The sequence below is a fragment of the Dendrobium catenatum genome, unplaced genomic scaffold, assembly GCF_001605985.2.
Source record: "Dendrobium catenatum unplaced genomic scaffold, ASM160598v2 fragScaff_scaffold_734, whole genome shotgun sequence".
NCBI lineage: Eukaryota > Viridiplantae > Streptophyta > Magnoliopsida > Asparagales > Orchidaceae > Dendrobium > Dendrobium catenatum.
Genome location: NW_021319196.1, coordinates 154,759 through 166,814, shown reverse-complemented (window position 1 = coordinate 166,814; position 12,056 = coordinate 154,759). Strand labels below are relative to the sequence as shown.

The 12,056-nt window shown below is 33.4% G+C and overlaps 2 protein-coding genes across 3 annotated transcripts in view; both read right to left on the bottom strand.

Moving 5' to 3' along the window:
* Positions 1-514, bottom strand: part of LOC110097646 (uncharacterized TPR repeat-containing protein At2g32450-like) — a 9,933-nt gene extending 9,419 nt beyond the window's left edge. Inside the window, exon 1 of one of the 2 annotated variants that reach the window (XM_028696341.1) lies at positions 12-514. In XM_028696341.1, coding sequence (XP_028552174.1) covers positions 12-335 — 324 coding nt within the window. In that variant the 5' untranslated portion in view covers positions 336-514. The remainder of the gene's footprint in view (positions 1-11) is intronic. The other variant, XM_020824151.2, reaches the window with a different exon arrangement.
* Positions 515-4,869: 4,355 nt separating this feature from the next.
* LOC110097645 lies at positions 4,870-6,252 on the bottom strand. The gene has a single exon (XM_020824150.2). It carries the CDS (start codon positions 6,250-6,252, stop codon positions 4,870-4,872), a length of 1,383 nt encoding a protein of 460 aa, XP_020679809.2.
* Positions 6,253-12,056: the final 5,804 nt, after the last annotated feature.

The window sequence follows — 12,056 nt, the reverse complement described above, 5'->3', positions numbered from 1 at the left end:
AGAGCGGCGAAATCGCGATCGAGATCGCCAGCGCCATCAGCGTAGGTTTGAAAGAGGCCGTCGAGGGAAAGGCCGGAGGAAAGATCTCCGATGAAATCGGAGTAGGATCCGAACACCACGTCTATGATGGAGGAGATCTGGTCGCTGGTGAACTGGAGAGTAGGATTCACGGCGACAACCAGGGCAGCCAATTCGGAGCGGTCGAGACCACCATCACCATTCAAATCGAAGCGTTCGAAGATCGCACGCACCTTCTGACGCCGCGTCAGCTCATCCCCGGAGCTCCGGCGATGAGTCTCCATGGAAGATTCTTCGCCGACCGGCGGTTTGGGCATGGGTTTTGTTCAGTAGCCCCTCGGTATCCCAGTAAAATTTAATTGGTGTTTATAAGGAAAAATTTTCAATAAGTTGTCAAGGAAGAATTGTTGAAAGATTTCCGTTTGCGCGGTCTTCCAGTTGGAAGCTTTTGCTATTGCAGCTCTAATGAGTGTTCCATGTTTTTTTGGGATGGAGGCCGCGCCAAAATTGTATTGATACAATTTTCACTCTAAAATATAATAATATTTTAAAATAAAATAACTCATTTATAACTGAATTTTGTTTTTTAACACAAAAAATAATATTTCATGTATATTCTATCTCATCTTTTTTATATTAATTTGTAATCCTATCTTTATATTTTAAAAAAAAATTACATCACTTATGAGGTCACTATTTATAGAAATGAATTATCAAGAGGGGGTTTTAACAATGCATGCTTTACTTACTCTTCCAAAAATTTTATATGGTGATATACTATAAGAGTTTATAGTGGCATTGAGGTTGAAGGAGTTTAATATATATTTTACCTCTATATGTTTAACTGAACGGTTGGTGATGCATATGTTCTAAATAATATCAATATAAAAGAGAATCATTAAGAAATATATTATTTTTACATTCCATCAATCTAAACGTGAGATTTGACGTTTGATTGAAGGATCAGACGATTGCATATGAGTGTTTACCGCTTGGTTGGAGATGATATAAAATCACCATCGCTCAAAATTAATGATAGATTGCCAACCAAAGCGACAAATCATAATCAGTTCAATAATATTTGCCCAAGACAGGAGCAACTGGTAAAGAGAAAAATATATAAATGTCACCTGGTGGCAAAGACTAGCACTGCCCAGGAATATTCATCATTGCCCAGTGCTAAAAAAATATAATAATAATAATAATAATAATAAATAATAATAATAATAATAATAATAATAATAATAATAATAATAAAGAAAAGACTAAACAAAGAATACTTCTCTTAAGGCAGCCCATGAAGAGTAAAGTTACAACAAATAGAAAAAAAAAAAAAACCCAATCGAGCCGCACAACATCCTCAGCCAACATTCTACATAAAAAACAGCTCTAAACAAGGGGGCACCAGATAATCCAGATATCTGCATTCAGCAATAGAAGCAAACAAGTCCCGTTAGAAATCAGCAAAATCATGTAATAGCATTGGCAAGAGAGCGAAACCTCCATAGCAAAAAAAAAAAAAAGGTCAAAATCCCAAAACAGGAACCATCCATTTTGATCGGTTTTGAATTTTGGGTCGGGTTCGGCTCAACCTGAAAACACGATTTAAACCCGATTTTGACCTGTTTCGCTAGACGTATAAGCGAATAATCCATTCCACTTTCGCACTTCCTCTTTCGACCATGAGCCCTAGCTGCGCTTCTTCCTCCGGCCTTCGGTCTTCCGGGTTCGACGACATTCCTTCGGTCCTTCCTGGCCGTTCCTGTCGGGTCAACAACATTCAATTCAACAATGTTCCTTCCTCCTTCAACAACATTCACCTCCTTCGATGACGTTCGATGACGTTCCTTCATATCGGGTCGACGACGTTTGGTTCGACGACATTTCTTCCTCCTTCGACAACGTTCATCTCCCACTCGCTATGCGGCTAATCGTGGTTTCGTGTCAGGTCGAATCAACCCGGATACCTGACGGGTCGGATCCGGGTTAAATTTTCTAACCTATTTGCAAAAACGGATCGAGTTCAGGTTGTGTCAAATAGTAATTGGTTAATCTCGAATTCGATCCGAACCTGACCCACAATCCGATTTTGACACCCCTAGTCATTGGACTAGGGGGTACATTGGTAATGAAAGGTTTTTAAAAAATGACTTTGATGTTTGGTCTTATAAGATATGACTTAATTGAATATCTTATATGAGATACCTTCAATACACATTAATTTGTGTTAAACTCAATGAGCTTGAAAGCTTGTATATTGAGATTTTGATGATCATAAATATTATTAGTTATATTATTTTTTACGCTGCTAATAATTTTGTTTATGCATGCTTATAATTATTTTAATAATTAAATGTATTTTTTTTTTGGGAAAATTTTGGGCTTAGCCCGTAAATTGAAAACTCAAGAATACATCAGACCTACAGCAAAAAAGGCCTACAAAAACCGGCTAAAACTTGAACAAGCTTCAAAAAGATATAGACCTGATCTAAAAAAAAAAGATCATAACTGAATTGAAACCTAACAAAAAGGAATCAAACAACTAAAGCCCAACAACGTAACAGAAATAGCAGAGAACAAAATACTCCCAAGCCTAAACCGTCTGGACTCAGATATAACATGAAAATTATCGAAAGGAACACTTCCCTGGTTGCCCGAAGACCGTCCAAGGGAGCTGCATAGGGAGCTTCATCATTGTCCAGACTTGGCGTGCTGCAGAAAACACGAAATCCATCCAACAGATAAAAATCATAGCCTTCAAAACCGAAACGTGCCAACCTCTTAGAACATATCCAGCAGTGTCAAAGAGTTTTCCCATTTCCACACCTTCTCAGATATAGCTCTTTTAATGCATAACAATAGAGAGGTAAAGCATAGAACTTTATTACCAAATCTCCTATTGTTCCTCTCCTTCCATATGTAGTATATCACACAGCACACTACCAGTTTATAGAAGTTAAAAACCATAGCATTCCCATTAAAAGCAACCTTCAACCAATCAAAAACCTGCAATATATTGGGCCGGAGAAGGAAGCTGTGCATCCCAGGGATGAGAGCAAGCAGAAAGTTAAATGAATAAGAACATTCAAAATATAAGTGAGAAACAGATTCCTCGTTCTCATTACATAAACTACAAGTGCGAGGAACCTGAATGTTCCTAAGAAGAAGAGCTTCAGCCGTCTTTAGCCCCCTATGTAATGCAAGCCAAACGAAAACTGAGTGTTTGAGAACATGTCTTTTATGCCACACCATTTTATACCATAAGCAAGACGACATATCTGAGAAGTACTCTTCTAAAAAATGTTTATACTTGTAAACTTTACTATTTTTCCAAAACAAACAAGGCCCATCCCAAGCAATACCAGAAATATTCATTAAAACACCCTGCAAAATGTGAGGAAAGCCCTCAGGAAGATCCCAGTTGTTTTGAGAAATGAGATCCTTCAACACATATTCAGGCATATTAACAGGAATATCCCCACCTAGATAATCTTGAAGAGTGCCACAATTGTACCAGTGATCCCAAATAAGAGAAATGGGAGCATTTTGGGTGATTTTAAATTTAAAACAGCCTTTAGCCATCTGGGCCGTGTTATAGATAGCTTTCCAGAAATTAGAAGCAGAGGCATGAGGAGGCTTCCAAGGAGATGAGTATTTTTTGAAAAACCAATCAGCTAGAGGGGAAGGGTTATTATATATCCTGATAATAACAGAGCAATTATAAGCGAATTGTAAAGCAGCTATAGAAGGTAAGCCCAAACCCCCTTTGCATTTAGGCAGGAAAATTTTGTCCCAAGCTACCATGTGCAGCTTCTTAGTAGAGTTGACGTCTCCAAAGAATAAAAACCTAGAACTGGTTTTTTTATAAATTTTGTGCACTGATTTAGGCAGAATTGCTCCACGAATCCAGTAGGCAATAGTGTTTTTATAGTAAATTTCAGGTATTGTAATCTTCCAGCAAAAGACAAAAGATTAGCCTTCCACCCATTAAACTTTTTATAAAGACTATCCATGAGGGGCATGTAATCTTCAATTTTAAGCTTGTAAAAAGATAAAGGGATCCCCAAATAAGTAATTTTGGATACAATATTATGTATAGAAAGAGCTTGGCAAACCTCAAGTTGATTTCTCTGATGCTTGGGGAACATAATGGCACACTTTTCATAATTAACATGAAGACCTGTAGCATAAGCAAAGTCACTTAAAATAGAAACCAACTTGTTGCAGTTATCAAGAGAAGCCTCCCCAAAAATAAGCACATCATCAGCGTAAAGCAAGTGAGTGAGAGAGAAGTTGTCATAGGAAATACCTTTGAAGTTTCTAGCTTCCAGAAGATTGGAAAGCGCATCCATAACAATACAGAAAAGGTAAGGGCTTAAAGGACACCCCTGCCTAAGCCCAACCGTGGAGGGGAAATATCCCTCCAAAGCCCCATTGAGAACTATAGAGAAAATTAACATCAGAAATGCATGTTTTAATCCAACTGACAAACTTCCTGGGAAAACCTTTTTGGGATAGCCTTGCAAGCAAAAATTCACGGGACACCGAGTCAAAAGCTTTCCTGATGTCCAGTTTGGCACAAAAAATATTCCCCCCACCTCTTTTACCTTCCCATGAAAGAATATCACTAGCAAGTAAAATGTTATCAGTGGAAATTCTAGATTTGACAAAACCCGCTTGGTTATTCTTGACTATCAAATTCATGACCGGTTTGATTCTAACAGCAATCACTTTAGCAATGATTTTATACAAAACATTACAGAGGGCTATCGGCCTGTAATCCGAGATATTGACAGCATTTTTATGTTTGGGGATGATCGCAAGAACTGTTGCTTTAACCCCATTAGGCATTTACCCTTTTAGAAAAAATGATTTAACAGCTCTACACACCACTGGACCAATAATATGCCAACAGGATTTATAAAAATGAAAATTGAACCCATCCGGCCCCGGAGCAGAATTAGAGGCCCCCATAAAAACAACCTCCTTAATATCATTATCCTCAACATTAGAGTCAATAGAGCTAAAAAAATAATAAGGTAAAGCAGTTCCAACAGGAAAATCCCCAACAGCCGAATTAGGAAGAAGAGCTGGATTGTATAAATTTTGATAAATCTGAGAAATAGTAGAGACCACCTCAATCCTAGACACAGTAGGATTACAGGATAGAAGATTCACAACCGATTTGGAGCTCCCCTTTCTACAACAGATTCTATCATAGAGAAATTTGAGATCCTCTTCCCCAAACTTAAGCCAATTGACCTTAGCCCTTTGAATTATCCAAGAAGCTTGCAAGTTGGTGAAGTGGGCTAATTCAGCATTGCAGGATATGTAGGAAAGAATAATCTCAGAGTTATTAGGATCAATATGCAACTTCTCCAACAGCAGATTTTGGTTATACAGTAAATGATCAAGATGCCTAGTTAAACAACTAGAGGATGCCCACACTTCATTTTTTATTCTAGTCTTTAAGAGCTTTAAAGTTTTGTAAAGACTAGAAAGTGGATTACCATTACAGGGCGCTGAGAATACCTCAAGAAGATGACACCATAAAGCCTCAAATCTAGTCCAGAAGTTCTTAAATAAGAATCTGTGATGCACCTTAGTTTGATTCCCAGAATGCAGAATAACAGGAGTATGGTCCGAGTAAGAAGGACTTTGGAAAGAGCAAAAAGAATCAGAGAAAGCGTCCATCCAACCCTCATTCACAAGCACAAGATCCAGTTTAATGTGAATAGGGTTATCCAAACGTTGATTGTACCAAGTGTATTTACACCCAACCGAATGCAAATCCAAAAGACTGTTATGAAATATCATGTTATTGAAGTCAATCAGAGTAGATTGCGTGATGGGGGATCCCCCTAACTTTTCTGAAGCATATCTACAACAATTAAAGTCCCCAATTATGGCCCAAGGAAAAGAAGGCACAGGTCTAACAAGAGCAATGTCCTCCCATAGCTCCTTACGTTCAATAGTGCTATTGGAAGCATAAATAACAGAGAGCTGAAAAAGAGCTTGATTAGCAACAAAAACATTCCCAGAAATAATCTGAGAGGTGACACGAGAAGGAATGAAATTCAGCTTCGCAGCATTCCATTTCACCCAAATCCTACCAGAATTAGAAAGCGCAAAGTTATGACAACTAGCTTCATTCAAAAAGAGAGAATGAGTGGATTCAAAGAACGGGTCACACAAAGACTTCTCATGAACCCTGTTCTCCAAGATGCAAACCATATCCAATAATTAAATGTATATATTTGAAGATCAATAGAAGACTGGACATCACGTGCGGAGGAAGATGCACTGAACCTATGCTGAAGTAGGAAATATTTTTTTTTTTGGAGAAAAAGTAGGAAATATCTGCACGCAGAATCTAAAGCCATTATGACAGAAGAAGACTACCGAAGAATCTAGAAATTGTCATTTTATTTTTGAGTTTTTCCCTTTATATATATATATATAAATGTAGTGTTACTTTTTGAGTTGAGTTTGGATGAGGTAAGAACTCATATAGAGTGATGGAGATATATGAAATATTTAATTGAGATTTTTTATTAAAAATTAAGAAATTTAAATTAAAATTAAAATTTTAAATTACAAATATTACTTAATGTTTTTTTCCTTAATGTATTAAATTATTCAAGGGAGCCAAGACTGATTCACTAGTTTGTCGGTTGAACCAATAGTTCTAGAAGGTCCAGCCTGGTTAGATATAGAAATGGTTTTCAAGATGAATCAGATTGGCCTTAAGACTGGTTCATTATTGAACTGGTCAAACTGGCTTGTTCGATTCAATTTTTAAAACCTGATGCTATGATACTGATAAGACAATATGATTAGTTATAATGAAATTATAAAAATGTCATATGCTCCTATTAATTAGGCGAATTTAAAAAAATGAACTAACCGTATTGTATGGTATATATACGGTACTATATAATGATGTAAATAATTTAGGTAATTCAGAGTTCTATATCATATGAGAGAATTAATTTCAAATATGGATAATGATCAGACTGTTTGATCAAATAGCAACTATTTTCTTAAACATCACTCAATTTATATAATTATAGGATCATATTGTATGATATGACAAAATTTATTATTGAATAATTATTTAGGATTTCAATTCAAGCTACTAATTTTAGGTTTATCAAATATATATTTGATAAACCTAAAATAATATAAAGGCTGCTGTATATGAGAACATTTGGGAGAAAGAGTTCTTCTTCTTGCTACTTAAATTGTTTTGATAATTTCACCATTGAGTACAGTCTAATTAGTTTTTTGAGCTACCTAAACTAGTCTGTTATCAAAGCAAGAAAAGTAGCCATTTTTGTTGCATAATTGGAATTTTCAAGTAGAGGATTGGAGAGTGAACGTAGGCTGGCAGGCTAAACTATTATAAATCTAATTTTCATCTTTTTTCCTCACTTTATTCCATTGAACTACATACAAAATATATGATGATGATGTGTATTCTATGTTTATTTAATTTTCTTAAAAAAAGCATTTAGTTTCAATTTTATTCTAAATAATTGTGTTTACATTTATTATTAGATCATATTCAAATTTCTAAATTAAAAAAGGGATTTATTAAATTTGTTATTTAGCTCATCTCATAGTTGTTAGTTCATTTTCATTGAAAAAAATTTCAAAATTTTTCATGACACTCTAATTCACCTCTTGGGTGTGCCACACCCTTCAATTTGATTGGTGATGCGTGTGACAAAGATCTTGAAAGAGAGATATGGTGTTGCTCTCGAGGGATATGGACATGGTGTACTCCACATGGTAGATAACTATGACATATGACTTATGGAAAATGATTATGTCACATGTCTCAAGGGAGACTAATACATGCCCTGTAGGAGTCATATAAAGTATATATCTTACATAAGACAACTATTTATAGGTATGGAGATAGATGACTGTGATATATATCTTAAGGAAATTGTTTATGGTACAAGTCTTGCTGTCGTGATGAGCTTTAGTTCAAGCAAAGGTTATGAGAAGTATTTTAATGCAATGATAATTAGGGATTATATTTGGATGCATCATAGTTATTAACTAATGACAATTGTAATGCAAGTAAATGACTATGATGTAGGTGATGATGTAGTGATGATTATGCAAGTCTTAATGTATGAATGACACCTTGCATGATATCTTAAAGTATTAAGGAAGCCATTAAAGCTCATAAAAATATTTCCAAGTAAACTATGTAAGGGATAGTATGTAGCTTTCATAAGAAAAATGCTAATCCTTTTTAAGAAATTTCCTTGTAGTTATGAAAATAGGTAGTGCAAATCATAAACTCCTTTGATTAAAATACAATTAGATTGTACTACCCCTAAGTTGACCTAGTAGTTCACCAACATTAGTATTGGCACAAGTAGCTTGTGGTATGAATATTATAATTTCATTTTCTCCCAACATAAGATAAGAACGTGAGATATGAGTTTATAGATTAAATTTGAGAAAAAAACCACACTTGTGATAATATGTGAGGAGGTGAGAAAATAATAACAATTTTATATATATAAAAAGAAAATTTAAAGATTTAGGTTATTCAATCTTGTGAATAGGTTATGATGTATTCAAAATCATTATGATCTTTCTACCCTTTAGTATCCCTTATTACCATAGTTATAGGTATTGATAATTCCTAAACAATGAAATGGAGATCCATTGAATAAAATAGAAGACTTAACATTAAGAATGCATATTAGTTCTTATAAAAAAATAATACATTGAGTGCAATATATGCCTGATTCATTTTCATAATGAATATGAAATAATACGGGATTTTGGTGAGTTATTTATTTGGTGTAATGCAATATATAAGAATCTAATGAAAGCGATTTAGGGGGTGGAATACTTTATGAAGCATAACTTAAGGGTGGCCTAGATCTTCCAATGAAACAGTGGGGTTTTAGGATAATTTTTGGTCGTTGATTTTATGTGGAGTTTAAAAATAGGTTATCTACATAATTATGATGGGTTTATGTGCTTTGTGGATAACTTAAGTTGTTAGTATTTGTTATTGCTAGTTGTGATATCATGACGCAACCTAACACAACTTGTACATCCTGATAGGTCATATTAGGTCGAATACATGACAGACGAGTCATCCAAAATCTACTTGGAAAGATACATTTTATCTTTAATATTAATTACAAATATACTAAATCATCAATGTACAAAAATAAAATAGAAATATCATTCAATACAAAAACATATACACATACTAGATTTATTCATATCAAAATATTTTTTATAATAATCATGGTTTTCCCAATCATTTCATATAATACACATATCTCATGATTATAAAAGGATTTAACTATAACATCACTAAAAAAAAAACACCTCTAACAATAACACCTATAATTTACTTCATTAGGTCCTTCCCTTTCTCTAAAACATGTGAACACACTGACTGAGTGGACAACTCAATAGATTATTTAGAACCTATAACTGTATTCAATGCAAAAAAGTAGAATAACATACATGCCATCATTAATTGAATTATGAAATTTAATCGTGTGCTGAATCAATGCTTCTCTATGCTACCCTTATACGTGGATCATATGCAATGAAATCAAAATCATGACCATTATATATGATCATATGTACATGTATCATATGCATTGCTCTCATGGTCAAGACTATAATATTAAATTTAGACTCTATTTAGGGCATTATATTATATTAATTTTATTTCACTAGTTCTTATTGTGTATATCAATTCATATAATCATGTATAGTGACATATCCTTACATGTATATATTGACATTAGCATACCATTGATAATAATGCATGACCTCATATTTATACTAGTATATCATTATAGATATCATGTATATATGATATGAGGTCAGATCATATCAATTGGATTGGTCATCATGGATGTTAGTGAAATATGTTTTGTGTCATAATATTCAGCACATGTTACCATGAATGCTAGTACGTTGTCACATGTATAACAAATCTCTTATAACATTATAGCTTTCATTATAAAAAATAGAGAGCTCAACAATGTACAGCTTCCATCTTAGTGCCATGGCACTCCCAGGTTGCCACGAAACCTCTAATAGAAATGGCTATGTTGCATCTCCTAAAATTATAGTTTTGCAGCACTTCTAGGAAATTCCATATTGGACATATTTTAAATAATCTAAATTTAAATCATAACTTCTTAAAATCAAATTAAACATGAAATAACTTGAAATGTTTATAGAGACCTAGTAGGTACATTATGAATTTGTAAATCTTACTAGGTTCTATTTAGGTCACCATAGTCTCACTTATTGGTGTAGAAATGGTCATTACATGTGATGTTCAAATTTTGGTCTTTGGAGTTAAAGAAAGATAAGGTGGTTAGATTGAGATAAGTTTTTAAGCATATTTAAATTAAGAAGAATAAGATAAATGAACTGTAAACACTTAGACCAAGACTCCAAAAAACTTGAAGGAGATGTAAGAATGCAAATTAAAAAAATGTAAATGTAGGAAGAATTAATTATACAAAAATTGTTACTAAAGAGGGGTTGATCCTAGCCACCAAGCTAAAGATCAAGAAAATGCACCAAGACTTTCCAAAGAAGAAGGATATAATTTTCAAAGGAGGTAACACACACAACACTTTAATCTTATCTATTTATAAAACTAACTCTCATATAATCTTTTTAAAACACCAATTTTATGTTAATAAACAATCTCCCATAATAGGCCTCAACCATCCATTGTCCAAGTACTATCTAGCTTCACTAGTCCTGGAGAGTAAAGGCATACATACATAAAATTCAATCATTAGCTTGAGAACCCAAATTTCTGTAGGTCCACTAATGAAATGAATGAAATAATCAAAATATGCATGAAGAGTTCTAATTAGTTATGCATATTTAAGTCTATACACCCAAACAAATTAAGGTGATTTAAGTGCAGTTCTACCCTTAATGTATATACATGTCCTAAGCACCACAAGTAATGCACCTAGCTTTATAAGTACATATAACCTATAATGTATAAATTTTTTAATACTTAGATGAATCATGAAATACTTATATATTGAAATTATTCAAATAATCAATCTTTATATATAAAATTAAATTTTCTTTGAATAATTTATTATATAAAAAAATATTTATAAATAGATAATCATTATCCTTTTTATAGTAATATAATACATTTTACAGTTCAACCTAACAAGAATCTATTAATGCATAATAATTCTTCTTTAAATTAGATAAAACATCATTCATAACAGTAAGTGTATCATGCAAGTCATTATAAGACATCATGTCCCTCATATGTATGATCATCAATAGTCATAAAATAGATTTTTGCATGTTTGTGATCAAATTGATTGTTTGATATTTCTTTATTGTTCAAATTTGCCCCAATCACCTTCAAAGTCTTCTTACTTTCTTTAGATATTGATTTATGTTTCCTTTCATTTTTTTATAAAAATATTTAGATTTGAAATGGTTAGATTTATTTTTAAAATATGTCAATGTCTTTCTTTTCACTTCTACTACCAATATTTAATTTATTTAAATTTAGGATATGATCTTTTACTTGTATTTCGCTAAAAAAATTCTTCTGAGAATCTTTCCAAGCTGTCGTATTTATAGGCACAACTCGTCACCATCACTTGTTGAATGTGATATGCACTTTTGCTCATGTCAATGCATTTGAGGTCACATTTTTTATTTCTTTTTTTATGTTGTCCTCTTCATCATTCATTGACTTGCCTTTTTTTGTTCATGTACTTCTAGAGATTCAAGTATATGGTCAATGATATAGGAATTTAAATCACAAGATTCTAAAATGGCGTTTATCTTAAAATTCCACTCTTTTGGTGGACTGTAGCATCTTGTTTGATTGCTTTCAATCTGTGTGTACCTTGTTGATTAAATTGAGGTCATTTACTATATTTTTGAAGCTTATGACCTTTTATATAGTGGTGTTTCTCAATTTCATCCTAAACATTTCATACCCCCACATGCTCCCTCCCCCCCCCCCCCACCAC